Raw genomic sequence first — 20,755 nt, 5'->3', positions numbered from 1 at the left:
GTTTAGAAATCAAACATGTTTACGAAGTCATACAGCAAGACAGTCGTTGGTATACTTAACACTGCTTTTTCAGTGAAATGACGGGAGAGTCAGGTTGATGTAGTGTTTCTTTCCTCGCCTTCCACCTCCGGGGGTCTGGGTTCGAGTCCGGCTGGGCCCACACGTGGACTGGGCTTTCAGTCCCCAGTAAAGTCCGTGGGTTTCCCTGAAACATTTATCCTGGGTCTTCCTCCCTCCTCCAAAACGGAACACTTGTTCATTGTCTTCTTCACTCATTATTATCCTTTAATTGGCGCTAAATGCGCTGTTGGATGAACAGATATAAATAAAGTATTTGTGTCAGTTGCCATGATCAGTAGTCACATGAGTATTTAATTTATTTGTGGGTATCCGTTTTGTACACCCTGCCTGAAAGTAGTTGCATGTCTAGTGTTTCATCACTTACCTGTGAAAACTGTGTTTAGCAATTAAACATTTCCTTAATACTTGTTGTCATAGTTATATGCGTAATATAGTTAAATTTGTAATATGTATATTGGTAGTGTTTTAAAAACTGAGCATTTGTGTTTAGGAATTGGACATGCTAATAGCTTCTAAACATGTTCAGCACCAAGATGGTGCTTAGGTGTTGTGCACAGTAGTCTGAATGTACCAACGTGAAACTGAGATTTCATTTGTGTGTTCTGAGGGTCTGTGTACAGCATGTAATCATCGTTTTGTGGCGGTTGGCAGCAGACTTCAGAAATACACTCGCTAATGAATCGGTAAAAATCAAAATTCCTCTCTTTAGAAGCACAGTTGTCAAGTCAATTGTTTCGTGTTGCATTAGTGGTGAACTGCGGTATGTCTTGGGCACTTGTGTCGCCTTTGAGAGAGCGCCCTCTCGAACAAAGACATGCACTCTTATGGCCAGTTTGTTTCACGCGGATCCGGATTGCAATCGGTGATCCAACAATGGGTCACTCACGCCAGAACCCGCCTAATGAATGGAGCGAACCAGCTTTGGGATTACCAATCGAGACCCAGATCCAGTGAAACAAGTGAACCTACCAGTGGCCATCTTACTAAGCCGAATACAATGATGATCGTTGGCTCGCGCGCTGTTGTTGCCACGATTCAGTTGGTTAACAATGACGAGCAAGCCTTTGTATCACCTTTGTATTCGGCACTGTAAGATGGACGGCGGTAGCTTCAGTGAACATCGTGTAATTAAGCAAATGGCGAGTCCAGAGTTTTTAGATATGATGTTCGTGAATGACACTGAGCAAGCACCCAGCATTGATTCGTGAGGGGTCGAACAAATGCGATATCTTGACTGCCAACCCCTGAAGGCTCGCCAGGTGTTGTTCAGCGGCATCTAAACACATCAGTCGGCAACGGCCAACGAATTATAGAGCCTGGCGAGGATTCGCCCTGGAGTTACGGGCACAGAATGTGCCGCTTGCTCACGGATCGAAGAGGTGAATGAACGGGGAAACAATAAACGCAGTCCGAACTGGCTGCAACCGTTTAAAAGGATTATCAATGTTAATGAAACCTGACTGGAAAGACAGTGAAAACAGTAACATGTCCCCAAAGGAAACGCTGGTATAAAAATATTGAATAACTGTCCAAGTGATCCAAGCATGATACATGAAGGAACCGTCAAAACTGAACAGAACACTTGGCTATGAAACAAAGTTGGATCCTACATGAAGAAGGTAAAGACCAAGTAAATAATAGTTGCTCTGTTGCGGAAACAAATGGTTCCCTTGGCGACGAACACCCGAAAAGAAAACCCCTTTGTCCAGCAACGTTTTCGGAATTCGAGACAATGCAATATCTGTTCATGATAGGTATAACAGTTCTGTCCTTTGGAATCAGATTCTTATAGCACATGGTACGTCAGGAGACTACATTAGGTTTTCCTTCATTCACTGGTCGTTAAGTTTTATGTTTTTCCGTAGACCTGCTTACTTTTGTAATTCCGTGCATTTTAATTTCTCAGATAAGTGATATCCAAACAAACAGACTTGTTTCCATTTCACGCTTGACCTCTTTTGCTTGAGGACACGATGACACAGGTTGCTTCAGTGTGTCTGTGAATAAAATATTGTCTTGGGCGATTGTGTCCTCAATTTGTTTCGAGTGAAATGCGAGTTGCAACATCCTTGTTTCAACCGCAATGCATCCATGTTCTTTAAAACCGAATGCAGAAACTCCAACCCGTGGCAAATATTCTTCGAATTCCCATCAGCTCGACAAAAGCAGGCACAAAAAACGCCCACGTACTTTGTGCAAAGCACTACACCATGCACAGCTCGGTCATAAACCATTCTGAAAACGTCATTTGGAAAATTTGTAAAGGGCACCGGTTATGCCTGTGTTGTAAAAATCAGAGAGTGGGTTGTTGGGCTGTTCTGACACTACTGTTGTCCCTGCGTTGTTTCTCCACCGAAGCAGTCTCACTTCTTTCAGCAAACCTGTTTGGCGGTACTGTGTTGAGCAAAACATCTTGATACATTTTCAAACCGTTAAGCTACGATGAGATCCAGGTTGGTGCATTTCTTACGTGAGATATTCTCTGGTTGATCCTTTGAAGGAAATTGCTTCAAGGATTAGCCTAGATATCTAATCTTCAACCAGCGTTCAGATCTTGACAGAGCCAGGTTGGTGGATTACTCTTGAGATATTCCTTGTTTGAAACTTCGAATATCATCGGCTTTTGCATCGCTGTTTCCGGTAATTCCTGGACGGCACGGTTTTTAATGGAAATCGAGCGATAGTCCTCTCGCACGAATGACGGTCAGAGTTACTGATGTTAATGTCATTCTCAACTCGACTGTCATGAGCGATTATGCAGCATACTTTAGAAACCATTCGCATTTATGTTTTAACATGAAAACTCGATTGGCCACGCTCGTCGATGTAGCAAGCGCGTAGCAAGCGCGCGGGTTGGGCAATGTGCGCTGAAATGAACAAAAAGCCTCACTGCATAATAGTAAGCCTACGATCGTCTCGAGCGGCCTGTTGCATGCGTTGGTATACGCTCTATAGCTTCAGAGTGTACAAATCATTTGATCTGCCTATTAGGTTGAATGAATGGGAACATGCACTTTAAAAAACTTTCCAAATTCTCCATGCTAGTCTGGAAAACTGAGGGCGCTGTTGCTGCGATGTCATCCCAGGAAGACATGGTTCAGTGCATAGGTTATTATATTCAAATTGTGATACACGAATTTACTCACTGAAAACATATCTGAGAAAGGATTTCTTTCTTGCCCATTTTACACAGCAATATAGCACGGAAAACTAAAAATTTACGCCCGCAAAATCTAAAAAGGGAGTTTTTGTGCTTAAACCAACATTGTGTTTTTTTCTGGGATGACGTCAGTTTTGCTCGTGAATAATTATGGAAATATCATTAACAGTTAAACTCAAAAGGCATAGAAATACCTTTTATAAAAGTGAAAGAACCATTGAAACTAAGATTAATTGAGACACGCAAGTGCATGTGGAGGTTGGTATTTAAACAATATTGCTGCTATCCCTTTGTGACACCGCTGTTTGGGTTATGAATATGGAAGTTATATTATAGGGAGAAAACAACGACTACAAATGGTCAATGGTAGCGCAATGGAAATAAACGTAAATGAGGCGCGACGGTTGGTATCAAAGGGTGGCATTAAAAGACCCTCCATGTCCGGACGCGCAAGACCGCTCGAAGTACAGCTTTGCTAATAATGTACCTGCAAAAAACCAAACACTTGAACTGCATTTAGGTTGGAATTCCATGTCAGGGTGAGGGTAAGGTGGAGAAGTAGAACACCAAGGCTTCACATTATAATCATATTACCGAATTGTTGTGGGCGGTTTTTCCTCTACCTGTCTTACACTTTAACGAAGAAGTGATCACGTAAAGCACACCTCATATTGCAGTCACCACTCCTTCTTGAGCGAGTCTAATTCATCGTCCTCTTCTCGTGAACCGGTGAAGCACAACATCGCGCCCCTGACGACCATTAACCTGTCTGCTGCTCCCGGCCGAGTTGAATCCATCGGTAGCGATTCCCAACCGATCGGCATCGATCATTCGCGGGCAAATCCGTCGCTTATTCCCCTCCCCCTCCTCCGTCTGCCCTTAGGGGCCACGGCTATCTGGTCGGCGGGCTGTGAACTCGTCAAATTGATTGCCTGATATGTTGCGCTCGGGCGATTGAATTAGTCAACCCTCAACTATAAGATGAATGCGTGTAAAGTGATACCAAGCTTTTCCTGCCCTTTTTGCGCGAAGAGTCACTCTGCTTGGGCTACAATGGAATAACAACCGTGCCAGGAGCCATGCATCGTCGCAATTGCCGCCGGAAGAATTTGAAGGGGGTATCAAACTGTGTCTTTAATGGAAAATTCCGACTGACGACTTCATTTTTGAACTGCCTGTAAATAAACCGTGCAGGGGTTGTGCGTTTGGAAGATTGCCAGTCTGAACACCATCCCGTTCGCCAAAGAAAAACCAATTCGCATGAGCCACGCCCATCTAGCCTTTCCATGACAGGCCAAGCACAGTACATTCGGCCATAAAAGGGGGCCGTCGGAAGTGTCAAGTGAAACGTCGCTGGATTCCGCTGTAGGTAGTACATGCATATTGTATGTGGTGAAAAATAATAGCAAATGCTGTACATATTATAACGCTGGCCGAAGCCTGCTTAACTTTCAATCGAAGCAAATTAATTCGTCATTAAATTCGGTTTGCTGCCTCATGCACGGTCCTTTCACTGACTTCCTCTTAGGCCATCAACGACAAAAAGCAAGTGTTCTCAGGCCATGCTCTTCGTGTCATGCGACAGCCGTGCGTACACAAACACCACTATTTTCTCACACAAGGCACTCTGCTCGACGAGAGCAGGTGCAAGACGATTACCAGGAACGAAAAGGTTCCTTTGGTTTAATAAATACGAGATTGTGCTCTATAGTTTCCTAGTTTTTCTTCTCTCCTAGAATAAGCAATAAATATATCAACAAAGGTCTGCAGAAAAGGTGTTAGCGCGATGGAGATCGAGATCAGCAGAGCGGAGCTCAATTACTCTCATGCTTTGATATAAGCCTCCCCAAAGCCAGCTTGTTTGGAAGCTTTGTATCCCTGTTGTTTCAAACGAAACAGATCCATAAAAAAATGGACCAGAAGTTACCCCCGGAAACCCAGTCTCCTGCTACAGCTGACCAATCAGTAGAGCATCGAGGCTGCAATGTGAAATTTATATGCCTGTGAATTCCAGTTGGATACGATTGGAATAGCCTGTACTTTCACCCAACTTGCAGCCGAAACGTTCGATGATTCCCAAAGCAGTTGCTGTACCTTTCAGCGGTCGCATTCCGCCCACTTTGAAACGCATTCTGCGCACTCTTGCTGGTACGAAACTCAATAAATGCAACCGCAGAGCAGAATAACATTATCGCCTGTCGCTTGTGTGAATAAAATTACACCACTTTGTGTCCATTGAAGTTGTCTTTCGCTAAGCATACCTGCTCGGGGGAAAAATTGCAAAGGGAATGTGAAGCTTCGACTTAGGAGCTGGGTTTATCTCTCATTAACGTCGAAAGCTTCTTATCTATTTGCGTCACCATATAGTTTGAACCTTTAGACTCTCAACCACGGCGGTAGTCAATCCGACCAGCGTTTTTCCAGTTTGTATAATTCAGCCGTCTTTTTCTTCCAAATGCGTGTCCCTCACATCTACTTCGTCACTGTTTAAATTTGTAGTGCCTTTTTGTTGGAATCAATACGGGCGATTCACAATAGAGGGATCCCAATACGACACTTTTAGCGTCGATCTGCGCACTTCCGCGTTTGAAAACGAGGCTGTTTGTGTCAGCTTCAATTCTTAATACGATCAAACGATTGAAAGTAAGGAGTCAAGACACAAAATACATAACGGTATGTTAAATTCAGACTTTCCAGGCTGCAAATTTTTGTGGAAGAGTCTTTCAGGATGCCTCAACACGTAAAATCAAAAGAAAGAATAACGACTATTGACCGCGAACTAACGTACCTGCGATGGTCCTGTATCTTGTGCAGTTGGCGTGGTTTAAAATGAAGTGGCGTCAAACTTACGAACCGGATACTCCATGTACTGTGTGGACTCTGTGGGCGCGCGCGACAAAGTTCAACACAGAGAGCCTCGGTTTCGATGCAGATATGCGCAGACGGCGCCAATATGAAATCCCTCTATAGTGCGCCTCCAGGAGTTTGCAACGCGTTGACCAATCACAGTGCATGAAATCTGTTGACCCAATGCGCGTTTGGTAAGGGTCGACAGATTTCGCGCAATGTGATCGGTCAACCCCTTGCAAACTCTTGGAGGCGCACTATTGTGAATCGCCCGTATTCTTTTATCACTTGCACTTTGGCACAACTCTTCCGCTCTGTTACTGACGTTTTTCTTTTACGGTTTAATCAGTTTCTTTTCAATTTTGCGCTGAACACGAGTTGCCTTGCTTTTCACACAGTCAGATGCTGTTACGCTTTCTCTTATGTAAATTGAAGAAGTCGTCTTTTTTATGGGAAGGGACCTAGGTTTTCTGTCTCCATTACAATTTGTATTTGTTGATGCGGGTATTTAGGGCGGGCCTTTATTAAAAGGTCGAACAATAAACGACGCATCCTTGTAAAGCCGACCAGACACTGCAAAAATAAAACTGATAGACTGGGCGGTTGATAAAATACCTTACAGCGAGGATCGTCTCCACGCACGTCTGCAGCCCCTCAAAGGACATAAATGCCGGCCTGACTGGCATTTGTACAATTTTTCGTACTACATCAAAAGCCAGATTTATTTATCCTAGGTGATAGCCGAACCCCGTCGAGAGAGGGAGGAGAGAGTGGAAATCTTGCCCGGACAACCCGTTGATAATGGCCACCAGAGACTGCATTAGGATATGTCCACGCGATCTTGCTCCCCTGGCGGCTGTTTTCAGAGCAAATTTCCCCGGCGTGATAGCCCCCCTCGGGCGGCGGCAGCGCTGCCGATAACGCCATAGGAAGCATACGATCATCTTTCTTTTACTTTCCCCCCTGCGCTCCGAGGAAAGATAATATCGGTCAAGAACATTCACGTAAAAAGTGCAGGTGCAGACATTAGGCAGCGCATGTGCTCTTTGCCCATCAGGCAAATTATGCTCTCTGACTGAAAACGTATATTATCGAGACCGAGATAGTTTGTGAAAATTCTGACGTCTGTCACAGACTTGCACTGTAGACTTGATCTCTGATTTCCTACGTAAGATCATGGAAACTTTTCTCCCTGTATCTCCAAACATTATCATTTCCATACTAAGTGTGTTTTCAGCATGCGATAATAGATTATTTGCTAATCCTGTGAATCTAGTTTGATAGTGGGCACTTGTGATGTATGTATGATACATAAAATTGCATCGCACGTACCAATTTAACCCCGCCGTAACTGACAAACTATGGCATGGCAAATTCTCCTATACTGCGTGTTTCCAAAGAAATGCATTGCCAAGGAATTTACAACTGCAATGACTTATGCCATAAGTAAGGTTTGTGCACTGCAAGGAAAGCTATTATGTTTTGCGTCCCGGAGAGGTGACCGAGTCGGCAGTTTCTTTTTCATTTCCGCCAGCCCCCGGCTTCTTTTATCTGTATTTCTCGCCAGCAGAGACATTGTGCGAAGTGCGCTTGTAAAGTAACAGAATTCAGTGCTCAAAATATGGTGTTGTCGAATTCTAAAGTCTCTTACTGAATGTAGACAGCAGATTCTTCCTTTGTTTTGCCTTTTTTATCGTCATTCTCAAATGTGACAATTTTATTGATTCCGTCAGAAATGGATGCATCATGATTTTACACGAGTTTACGGTAAGATTTGAAACCGAACGTGTCAACCCCGATTCAGTGGAGTTTCTTCCGTTCGCCCAAATGGAAAATTTGCCATGTCAGCAGCGCTTGCAACGCCCGACCACTTCCCATTCGGATATTTGCGCCGAGGAGCTGGTCATTAGCCTCCATCTGAATCAAGTCAGTCTGGAGATGCAAATGTCCAATGTCTTTCTGTCGGTAAGCGGACCCGTCGTTCACAAACCCTGACTTGTTTGGATAGGGACGCCGGAGGGGGTTGGAAGCTCTACCTCCCCTCGTCCATTAACCAGCGAAACCTCGTACATTACCAAAACTCAAACTGATAGCTGCAGATATAGATGGAAGCTCTACCTCCCCTCGTCCATTAACCAGCGAAACCTCGTACATTACCAAAACTCAAACTGATAGCTGCAGATATAGATACTGGGATATACGTTGCCTTTCACCACCCTGCTTTTAAAGTAACCGTTGTTTTGATAGTTGTGTATGGCGCTTTGATTTGATAGCACCAGCAGTTTTATCAGCTAATTTAATGGACGAAAATTCCGATTATAAAAGCATAGCGTGCATGTCCAAGTACCGTTAGATGCTAATAGCTGAAATCCCACAGATGTATTATTCAAAATAATACCTCTCATCTAGGAGTTAAACTACCCTTACATGTCTTTAAAATTCATCTTTGCATTTTATAACCAGGTTTTCAATTGTCCTTGCCCTGTTTTGTCGGGGTCATTTTGTGTTTTATAGTCTCACATAAATTACCATATTTTTAAGCATGACAGTGACGTCATTCTTAGGACGAAGCTTCACAGTTACAACTGCCTCATAGTGCTTGACACTAGACCAGATGTTAGTTGGCGAACTTCACTCATATTGACAGAAAAAAATTACCTGTAGAATGTGTGCCTGAAGTGACGTCACAGCAACAGCGCCCGCTGTAAACAGAGACAAGGGTTCACTTTGAATGTAATAACCAATAAATGGTTCGTTTGATTCCTGTCCATTATTCTGTTGGCAAATTTAACTGGGCGAGAATAATGCGCGGATGACTCAAATCCCCCCAAACAGACGAGTATGAGTAATCAAACTTTTTCTTGGCTGTGGCGGCAAAAACGCACCACAACTTGGGAGTCCCAAGTTTTGTATTCGAGTCCATCACAAGTCATTCCGTCTCAAGCCAATTTGCAAGCATATGAACTGTGACAAAAGCATTCTGTTGTCATTGTTCACCCTGTTTCTTATGACTGGCCTTTTGAAGGCACTTGCGAAAGGACTTGTGATGGACACAAATACAACACTTGGGGCAAGTTTGAATAAACATATGCACATTATTAACAAAAAATCTATAAAGTAACAATAGCGATCGAGGGATGTCCCGTTATCCCAATGCAGTTCAGAGAAATGGAAATCTCTATACACAGACTGTGCTCCAGTGTAATCTTTCCGTGTAAATCGTTTAAACTTTGAGGTTTTCTGTGAGTGGATGTTGCAGTCATCGTTGAATTATTGTGTTGGTTGGTTCCCTTTTTGCCCAGCGCCTCTAAGTCCCATATGGACATCCTAACTATCCGATTTGCATAATCCCTGATCATTTTAATTGGACGTAACCGCATAGATGAGTCTATGCGGCCAGAATGAGATATTGATCCTATTGTGACTCACACTAAGGAATTGACTCGGAATAATTACTCTATCACATGGCCTGAAGTGGCCGAGTTGCCGTGTGATTACTTGTCATTTATTGAAGAGTGACCAATCCGCCTACACGCCAAGCCTTGTCACTCACATGCATGCATACACGTAGTTCGCTTCTTTCAGAGTCATTTTGTCAAGATATGACTTAGATTGTCGTAGTACGTGCCTTACCTTGATTTAATGCAACTCGATTTCACGGGATAAGTTAAACAAAATCCGTGTTCGCTCTAAAATGTAGATCCATGCAATTGCATAAAATTTAAACAAATTGCATAACGGAGTAACTTAACCACGAGACTTCTGTGCCCCCAAGGTGGAACCGATAATCGTATGTGGCAGTATCTTTCTCAATATCGTTTGGGTTCTTTACATTTTTTCCTACGTTGTCTTGTTTTGGTGCCTACTCTCTAGAACATCTTTATAGTGTAATCTTGGCTAAGATGTAGTGTACACTAGAAAGGTTGCTCACAATAACAGAGGCACTGTGTCAGCTATTTTTACGAAATGGCTGATCCTCGAGGTATTTGTTATTGTTTTCTGATTGTTTTAGCCCTAAATTGTTTTGTCTTGCGGAGAAGCGCTGACCTATAGCGAGTCTGCAATTGCCTTTATGTGAATCGATCGGGTGCTAAGACCCGTCTGTACACAAGCGAATACATGTAGGTACCTCGAAAATACTACAGGCCTATCAATGGTTTTGAATTTACCCAGTTCAATAGTGCCTGGATCCTCCCATCGACCGAATTCCCTGGACGGTCTCTCGTTGGGCAGTCGTGCTTAATTCCGGATGACGAAGCCTTTTACAATTCTACGGCTCCTGACACCTCCTTTGAGATTTAATTGAGCATCCACGAAATGATTCTGAGGTTGGACGATTAGGTGAATTTGCATATTATGGCCGTGTGATTGTTTTAAAGGGTAGCTGCAATCAATTTGTTTTCATTTTTTCATTACAAACCTGTAAAATGCATCTTTGTGCGTTAGTAAACCTTATTTTCAACTTTGGTTTCACTATTTCAAGGTTTATTCTAATGCATTTTATGTTTTATGCTGATTAGATTTCCATATTCATGAGCAAAACTGTGATGTCATCTCAGGAAGAAGCCTCAATGGCACATTGGTTTGTACACAAAAAGTCCTGCGTCTTTGTAGATTTTCCTGGAGTAAGTTTTCTCTTCTGTGCTCATTCATTGTTGTTTATGTGCATAGCAATAAGAAACCATCACTTCCTCTCCTAGAAATGTTTTTAGTTAGTAAATTCTGGGTTCACAATTTGAACAGAAATACCCCTGCACTGAACCATTTCTTCTCTAGATGACTTCACAGCAACAGCGCCCTCAGGTGTCCGGGAAAAATGTTCAATTTTGATCGTTTAAAAGTGTGCCCTTTTCAATACATGCATTTAACCAATTGGAGTGTATAAGAGTTTTCATGCATGGAAGAAAAGTACAAAGATGCAGAAAAGAAAAAATGTGTCAAAGAAAAATCCATTGCAGCTACACTTTAAGCTCTATGGCAAATGGGAAATGGCAGTGGCGGCTATAGGCATTGCGTTTCATTGCCGACTGTAATCTAGAGTCGTTGGTATAGGCTTGCTTCATGAATCGTTGGCATTTCAGTTTCATGCAATAACTGCCTGTTTACTTTCTGTTTTCATTGAGGTGGTAATAATTAATTTGTATTATTATTTCGATATGAATGCTGAATTGACTTCGACGGTTCTCTGTTCATGAAGAGCCAGTGGCATGCAGACAAACGGAGAGCCGACAATAAGTGTCGGTGAAGAGTTTGTAGTCCGTTTCAGTGTTGGACGCTTTTGTAATTCATTGCGTTGAAAAGAAGCTTGGACAAAGAAAAATATAATTGGAAGCTGCGAAATAAATAATAAAACTTTTCAACGAAGTTTTTTTCCTTCTAAAACGGAAAATGTCTTCTCGAGGCATGACTCAATTTGACTTGCCAATAAATTTAGACATTGAGAGGGTGAAAATGATAGCTTTTTCTCTGAATATCTGCAAATGCAGTGCACTTAAGATTTGTTGTAAAACGTTTGTTAATGAAAGGTAGCAATGGTAAGGTTAATCCTTTAAAAGGCTGCACCCGACAGTGAATATATCTGTTGCACGTGCGCGTTTGGCAAAGACGACAGTCCCCGAGTTGGTAAAAGCAGCCCGCAATATATCAGTTGACTCCTCCCCAGCTCCCCTGGTATCTGTGCTAATAACCATTAACACACTCGAATGAGATTCGCACAGTGGCAATCAAATGTGCCGTGCCTGTCAATGCGAAAAAAAAAAGAAATGATCTTCCTCTCATTCCAGAAAATGACAGATGCAACTTTTTGGAGATGCCTTCTAACCGATGACAAATCACCGGTGTTGGAAAAATGAAAGTGTGTTATAGTTCCCCCCCCCAGCTTTAATTGAAATTCCGGCGAGATCGTCCGGTTGTACCCCGGTACACCTGCGATATATTTTGACATGTCATCGTTGGAATGCCTTGGCCCCTCCTCCCGCTGATGTTTTTTTTTTATTCTTATCTTCATGCACGGTCCTATTGCTCTTCGAGTCGGAAACGGTAAAAGTGCGATTGCCAAGAGGCGAGCCACGGGTGATCGAACCGAAGTAATCCACGCCAAGGTTTGCAGAGGGACTGCATTAATGGAAGAGCGGTGTAATAAGAGTTGAAGTTTACTTACTGTCTGACTTACACTGGGACTGAGGATAGACTGAGGATAAGTGTCAACGTTAACATTTTCTCTCTTTTTTTTTTTAAATCTGTGTTCACATTTCTTTCCCGTGTATCTATCTTCGTGAGAAGAGTCTGTTGATGCGTCATCTTTTTTGTTTTATAGCTGGTTGGATGAAAATGTGTTTTTAATGTTAGCAGAGTGGGTGTAATGACAGGTATCGGTTTGCTGACTTTCGCGACTCCCCAGTTCCGCCAGTCCTTTTCCATCAGCCGTCTGTGCCGGCGCAGCCAAGAACCCTTGAACCCTTTTTGCCAGGAAGTGCATGTCTGTTCTGCCCACATTATTTTCAATTTCCCCTGCTTTCCCCGACCCGGTTCGTCGCCTATACTCCCTTCGAACCCAGGGTAATTGGACCTCGGTTTTCCCCGCTGTTTGACATTCGGTAATTTCAAGAGGGGACTCTGATGTGAAGATTCAGCAAATGTGTGCTTGGCTCTCGAGATTGGACGTGCGAAGGGTTAAGAGACTGTTACGTGATCCGCACAGAATGTTTATGCAAACCTTGGACGGCGAGCACCCTCAATGGCAATTTGCTGCTGGTCTCGCCCGACGTAATTCATTCCTCTCTGATTCACCAACATCTCATTGCTCCAGACGATAGAAGGAACATCAATTAACATATAGAGAAGGATCTCTAGGCCTATAGGATGGGGCTGTTAGTCATGTAAGTGGAAGGGGAAGTTAAAATCCGTTAAACAAGTAGCCAAGATCGCTCGTAAAAGTGCCAAAATGTTTCACAGACGAAGAATCTGCCAATTCAACTTAGTTTTTCAAACGTGTGGTTGTGGATTTGTATCGCCATATTTCCGTCACCGCCTTAATGCAGCGGACTATTCACCAACTCATTACCCTATTGGGCGTCTAGCGAATGATCTTACAGATTACCAATCTGTAAGGATATTAAAACAAACGCTGGTTGCTTGCTGATTTGTTTAGCCAAGCAATCAGCCAAGGGACTGCCCTCGCGCTCTTACGAAAATTAAAGCGCTCGAGTGGGGTCGGTACCCAATAATGCACTATTAGTGAGAGATGACAGAGCCTTCGAGGAAAACGGAGAGTCTCAAACTTATCCGGTAGAAGCCTTGCCCTCGTTGTTTCGTGCTGGCTTCATCCGATTAGGTGTTTATGCATCAGTCCGATGAGACTAGATGATGCCTGTGTGTAATGTTCGTAATTAAATGGGTTTTCAAGCTCTACCGAAACTGATTACGTAGTGCCATTAGTATATATACCCTATATGGGATATCAACTACTTTGCGATGACAAACGTGTTCTAGCCCAATTGTAAAATTTCGAATGTACTTTTCAATACGGGCGTTTCACAATAGTGCGCCTACAAGAGTTTGCAACTCGTTGGGCAATCACAATGCACGAAATTTGTCGACCTAATGCGCGTTTAAAAAGGGTCGACAAACTTTGCGCATTAAGATCGGCCAACAAGTTGCAAACTCTTGGAGGCGCACTATTGTGAATCACCCGTAATGACGCAGGAGTGCTGCAACGTCCAACAAATAGCCAGCAATTCGCAGGTTTTCCCCCACAAAGTTTTATTTTTATCTTTATTTCACTTTGTAAAACAGAGGGCCTGCGTGGAGCGCCCTCCCTGAGGACCTGTTTTAGATTTAATGACAATGAATGCACAAAAGGTTTGCTCGAGCCTATCCTGGAGGAAGAAAGAAATGCTCTCTCACGTGACGTCATACGCTGGGGATCTATACATTTGCATGTTTGTACTGTCAGATTAAGGTGCCATAACCCTAGAAGAGCGGAACCCCCCCACACACACACACATTTTTTCCGATATTGGCGCAATGCATTTTGTCTAGAAGTTGAGCCTTTGGGGGGTTTTGGAGAATAACTCCTTGCGGTCTTCTTGACAGCAATTTTACAAAAATTGGACATGCTGTTCTTGCGCAGCGCGCATTTTCCCCAGACTGATCAGCCACAAATGCATATACTTTTTCCACCGCAGTGCTCAACAAGCGCGGGCTGGCACACATGTGGCCTTGAACTTCAAATAACCGTAACTACAAAACCATTGTCTGATTGAGTTTAAACTCCATGTTTGTAATGATAGGAGTGTCTTTACTTAATAATAATAATAATAATATCTAAAATATTTGTAATGCGCTTGCCACAACGTTTCAAAGCGTCATTGTTATCCCTGCACATTGGGCTCATACATCTATGAACATTCCTGAAACCATCTCAGCTCCCTGCAGAGTATACTAGCCCGGTGCTGCCATTTCGGCGCAAACAGCTAAACATAACCGTGTCTGCCCTCATAGGTACCCATTTACTACTGGGTGGAGAGAGGCACATAGGGGTAAAGTGACTTGCCCAGGATCACAATATGCTGCCACCAGCTGGATTCGAACCCCTGACCCTATGATGTAAGCTACAAACCCTAACCACTAGGCCACATGCCTCCTCATGCATCATACATGCATGCCAAGTTTCAAAAGATCAAGCGAGGCACAACCGAGTTCTTACTCACCCCCCCCCTGAGATGAGCCAAAATTACATGGCTTTTAAATCTAGATTAAAGCTTGATATCATTACATGCAGTCACACAAATTTACGGAGAGAGATCAAAACTGTAGGCTTACAGGAGTGAAAAAAAGGGGTAGGGCTGTTATGAGCATCAACCAAGAACGTTAGGCTTCAGAAAACTCCTCTTTTAAAAAGTCACACAGATAGAAGTGGGGGCTCCCGATGTAGTCCAAAACCCCAAATAATATATCAACATCTCAGATTTTAGATAAGGTTCGCGCCTCCCTTCTTCCCAAAGTGCCATTCCGGCCCTTCGCAAATGTCAAAGTCGTCCATCACATGCCTCCAGCACGGGTATTTTTAAAACGCCGGGGCAAAGAGATTTATTATACTGACGGAGGTTGATGTGTGTTCCTCGAAGTCACCTTTACACCGGTAATTTTGAATTGATGTGTAGCATGAACTTTGTATGGCAAATATAACCGTCTCTCTTTTAATACAATTTGCTGGAATAATATAGCATAGAGTAAGTCGGCACATAGTACTAATCAGCACATGCTTGAATGCAGCCAGATCTGATTCAAGGTGTTGGCTAGGTCGGGTTTGAAGATCGTTTTACTACAGTCACGGTCATTGGACGTCGGGAAGGCGCTCCCTGATTCACACTGTAGTCTCCTGGGTCGTAACACTATAGTCATCAAACCGAGTCCTGGGATTTTCGCTGCCTCCTTAGTCTCGCGTACCAGACAAACAAATCTCATTCTATTGGCGCCGTGGCACTTTAACATACACATGCACTGTAAGCTTTAAAGGATTCATGCAATGAACTTTCTTAGGCCCACTTTTAGTGCATCTTTATACTCTTTTTCAATGTATGAAACGTAATTGAAATCCTTTCGGAGATAAGTGTACTCAAATTTGCACTTTTTTCAACCTTAAAACTATTGCCCAAGCTTTTCCAGACAAGTGAGGGCGCTTTTGCTGTGATGTGAACTAGAGAAGCCCCAAAGTTGCTGTCTTTACATGCATAATAATAATATGTCCGAGACACAAAAAGTTTCTACAACATCATATGGAATTTCCAGCAGGTTTTGTGTAGAAATCAATGCAGCATACAGGAACAGTGCCTTTAATGACCTGACACTCGTGCTTATGAATATGCAAATTTGTGTTAGCGTTAGCACCGTAAAGGCTGCAAAATACATATTCGAAAAACAAAACACACATTTGGAAAGAAGCTTAATTGAAACACAAAGGAGCAATTTCAAGGGTTGCAGTAAAGTATTTCCATTATGTGTTCCCTTTTATCGCGTGTTGTATACGCAAACGTAAGGAGAACTAAGAAGAAATATAGAATATCCTGGAATCAGGTCACGCTCAAATTCTGTTTTTGCTACCCATGAATTACTCGGAAGCTTTTGGTTGTTCTAAAGTTGTGTAGATGGCCCATACCTTGTGATTTACGGCTGTTCGTTGCTGATAATTGTGATTTATTGGGATTTTGTTCCTGAGTGGATTATTAGAAAATGGTCAAATATAATTCCAATTTTATGAAAACGATGCTAAAAACAAAGCGTGCTCATTTCTGAAAAGCACTTTGCTCACGGACTCACTGTGTTATTCTGAAACAACCTAGCTTCCCAACCCTCCTCCCCCAGATGTAAGACATACAAATATTCATTTCTGGCTAATGGATGTTTTGCTGAAATAAAGCCACATAAATTGGAATGAATCAGAATGTTGTAAGGATTACTGGTAAACTAAAGTGCCAATCGAAACAATTCAACTAAGTCCACGTTTAAGCCCAATAAAAAAAATGTTGCGAATGTGAAGTATCAGTGGAGTATCATGTTATATGTAAGTGTTATGTGTAAATGTTATAAGTAAGACGATCGACATTAAGGAGATTACTCCCCAAGGCTTTAACTCCTTTAAGCTGGCGAAGCTTCCAACTAATAATTAGAAAGTTTGGTTGAATTAAGCTCATATTTGTTTGGGTGAGTTCATGGGTCGACAAAACGTTGCAGAGGTCTACGGGATTGCCTTCCAATGGCGCGAAGAGTACTATATTTAGTCTGATTAAAGTGCTATTTTCATCGGGTAATTCTACCCACTCCAGAAGATTTGTTGCGCGAAGCATAGGCGTTTTAGCCGCAGTGTGTACACTTGCTAACATTACAGAACAGAACACTTGAAAGTATACGCGGAAGATGGATATACACCATTAAAAACTAATCCAGGGGCTCTCGGCAGCTTCACTCTAGAGTTGCATTGCCATATACAATTTGTGTGTTCATCCTCTCACTCCGAATAGTCCGGTGGATTTATCATTGCATGCCTGAGAAGTCACGTGCTGTGACGTTGGCGCAGATCCCGTCTGCCATGCGTGGAGGCGCAAACAGTAAGTTGCAGTGTTCGCGCAAACCCGGCATTGCATGCGTCCTCACCGTGGTCAGCGGAGCGCAACCGTCATTACAGTTTGTAAACGTTAACCCAATTGCACCGGAAAAAAAATACATTTTTCGCTATTTGTCTCTCCTAGTTTCCTTCTATAGGTTGTGGACGATCTGCAGGTAGAGGAGCTGGAGGAACAAAGCGCCTGGCCTTGTGCCGAACAGCAGAGCGTTACGGCGGAACAGTAACGCTGGAAATAAGCTGGACTAAAAGCCGCATCTGCCTGCCCTTGCTTGTCGCTCTGCTGGCTCCTGAAGTGCACTTGTTTGTCGGGGATCACTTTTAACTTGGGCAGTGGATCTATATACCCATCGCCGTCGGCCACCGACGTGAAGCCCTGATTTCTACGGTCGCAATCTGCAAGGATTGGGTAGTGCGTGCTCCAGGAGTTGTCAAGCCTTGTGAAGAAGGCTGTTCAACGATACGAAAATGGATAGAACTGGCAGGAGACATGACTGCCTGATGAGGATTCCGCTGGCCCTGTTTCTGATGCTGTGCTTCCAAGGTGGTCACGGACGATACACACTTCCAGACTCAGTCCAAATTGGTCAGTGCCATTACTTTTGCTTCGTTTTCTTTCTCTTTTACCATTCGGCATGCCTCAATATATTTGTTTTCACCCTTGTCGGTTTTGTTCTTAAAAAGTAGCCAAAGGTTCGTCACAGCGTTCTTGAAGTATACACTCATGATTTAAGCGGCCGATTAAAAGTCAGATGTAGTCTCAGCTGTTTGTGTGTTGGTAAGAGTTCCCCCCCCCGTCGTAATTCACTCCTTGATAACACGCGAAGCGACATTCAGACATTACCAGAGGTCGCATCATTATGCAGGCCACGGAACAGATGAAGACATCGTTGCGTGTGGTCGTTACATTGGCCTAAGTGGGAAATACATTTACACATTTACTGGCAGATATGGCCCTGAAAAACTTCAATGAATGCCGTGGCAAGAACCCCAGAAATAGGCATCGTGGGTTTTGTTTTGTATATTGAAACATTCTTCTGTCATCCTTCTCATCAAAAAGGTTCAGGTATGGAGAGGTATTGCAAGTGATGTGTAACTTCAACGATGTTAAGAGATTCTCAAATTTGAAAATGTTTTTATCGTGATCATTGGTTTCTTAGATCTGGCAAATGGTACACCTTTTTCGCAAAGGCGGTCATTAAAAAATTGAGAGTTTAAGCGTTGTAAGTTTGAGTTTACGATAACTGTACCTCTGTTTCTTGAAGTGATGTCGAAATATACACAAGACGTCGGTTTCTACAAGCTTTTGAACGAAGAAACGGCCCAAAAATGAAGTTTTAAAGGGTATATCGGATACAGAAAAATGCATTGAAATGCGATTCTACATTTTGGCCTCCACGTTGGCTTGTTTTCCCCTCCCGTCGTCATGTGCATAGGCCTACACCTGTCAAAATTACCGCTATCGATCCGCAACGGCTTGGAGTCCAGATACTGTCCACAGCTCTTTGTAAGCCGGATTAGGGTATTTACCTTGAAAGGATCTTTGCGACGCAAGCTAAGTAGCGCTTAACGGTGTTTATTGCTGGGCCAGCCAAATCACGCGAGAGCGGATCAATCCGCCATGCTGACTTCATCAACCCAGTAAATCCTCCACATGTTATCACTCGGCCTCGAGTAACATGCGGTGACGGTCATTAGACGATCAATTCGTTTCCTATTTTCCAACTCCAAATAAACAAATATACATGATAGCCAAGTGCATAGAGTACTTGCGGAATTTGTTGTTACATACCTGAAAAATCATTTGGAATATCTGTGTGGTATAGTGTCGGTATAAAAATGACACGTTTTTGCCGGTGTCTCGATTTTTTTTTGGGGGGGGTCGGTTGCTCTGAATCCCAGAAGCTTAATTTTAAGTTCTTGATTGTGACTCCGTGGCTATGACTCCTGTACGATTTATGTTCATATATATATTATGTGTACGCCTCAACTTCATTTTCTTCGCGTGTAACATTTCCTGAATAGCCAAACCATTGAACGTAAATTCAACTCCCCTGGCCATTTTAAATTATCAGTGTTTCGCGTCCTGAAGTACTCAAAACGCCCGATAATGATCCACCCACCGCCACCGTTCCATTAATAACTCTCGAACACGTAGGCTTTCCCCACTTATTACCCTGTCATGTTCACCACCCAAAAAGCCGCGGTGCTGAATAATGTATTCATTTGGTTATAACAATTGTGACGTGTCTCTGATTATTCCAAGCACACCAGAATGTAAGCCCCTCTCACTTCTGCCATACAGGGTCCGTCATTTCATATTCATTTTTCATACCCTTCCCGCACATATTTAAAAAAAAAACAGCTTCAGACACCTTTTTTTCATATTAGCAGGCATGTCAACAATTGGCGGCTTTTGTAACTCTTCTCGACTGGCCTTTCGTATAACGTCTACGATAATTCGTCTTTCGCATTGGCCTTATGCCATACGCAGACTTTTTCAGTATGGATTTTCTCCCGCATATAGTGAATGTGGTAGGCCTATCAACAATAGTATTGAAGTTGGTAGCTCTGATAAACCAAATGTGGGACATCATTATCAAATTCATTATACGAACTCGCAACATAAGCATGCATGGCAGACAGAAGTTATGATGTAGAGCTTGTAGGTGTACAAATACAGATGTTCACCTTGTCTGGCCGTGTTTTGCGATAATAAGCTGGAAAAGTCTCAGGATCATTCGGAAGTAACAGAAAGGTTTGCGGCTACACCCTCCTCCATGAATGCCCTTGTCATTTTCTGATCCTCCACTGGGGGACTACCAGAGCATCATGGTCGAGAATTCGAGTTTACACTCACTGGTTCTTCTCAGGACCCCCACACTTCTAGAAGAGTCTACAAGAGATTGATCCCACACACAGGCAAACCATCTCTCAGTCTGTAGCCTCCCCAAGGCAAGGCTTCAAATCTTACAAATCACAGCAGTTAAGAAGCACTCCTCTACTTTGAAACTTAGAGACCCTTACAGCGCCACTTGATTCGATTTAAGGAAGGAGGATTGTGAAGCCCGCTGCACATTGTTGACAAATATTGCAGATATTTTAGATTTTTCCGTACTGCGGAGGGCTCCGCATATAAATAATTTCAGGGATTGATTCCCAGATGGTTCGACGGCCGGATGCCCAGCCTGCATACCAGAATACCAGTAAACATTTGGCGGCGCGACATTCATACATGCCGAATCACATTATCCACACGGAAAGATATAAAGACTTTCCCTATAATTCGTGCAGTGATTAATTTAGAAAAGTACGACCCGTGCAATCCACCGTGCTCCGAAATACAAGCAATTATGCATTTATCGAAAAGAGTGTATGCTACGAAATCACCATCGGACTTACGAAAGCCCGCGTAAATTGGTACACCGAAAAAACTACATTTTTAAACTTTAGAATTTAAACACTTTTTGTACCCAATTGTTTTTAACACGTTTCATTTTTTTAACATGTTTATTGAAATGTGTTTAGGAATGTGTTTAAATGCT

At 43.0% G+C, this 20,755-nt stretch overlaps 1 protein-coding gene across 2 annotated transcripts in view; it reads left to right on the top strand.

Annotated features, from left to right (window-relative positions):
- The window catches only part of LOC110986164 (glutamate receptor ionotropic, kainate 2-like), a 65,413-nt gene that overhangs the window by 3,520 nt on the left and 41,138 nt on the right, over window positions 1-20,755 (top strand). Inside the window, exons 1-2 of one of the 2 annotated variants that reach the window (XM_022247817.2) lie at window positions 2,494-2,648; window positions 17,338-17,796. In XM_022247817.2, the coding sequence (XP_022103509.2) occupies window positions 17,679-17,796 (118 nt within the window). In that variant the 5' untranslated portion in view covers window positions 2,494-2,648; window positions 17,338-17,678. Of the gene's footprint in view, window positions 1-2,493; window positions 2,649-17,337; window positions 17,797-20,755 lie in introns of those variants that run through there. The other variant, XM_022247815.2, reaches the window with a different exon arrangement.

This window comes from Acanthaster planci, linkage group LG15 (assembly GCF_054643075.1).
Source record: "Acanthaster planci isolate LZ-2023a linkage group LG15, COTS_SCS, whole genome shotgun sequence".
Lineage (NCBI taxonomy): Eukaryota > Metazoa > Echinodermata > Asteroidea > Valvatida > Acanthasteridae > Acanthaster > Acanthaster planci.
Note: the sequence above shows the minus strand (reverse complement) of the source record. Positions and strands in the feature narration are given on the sequence as shown.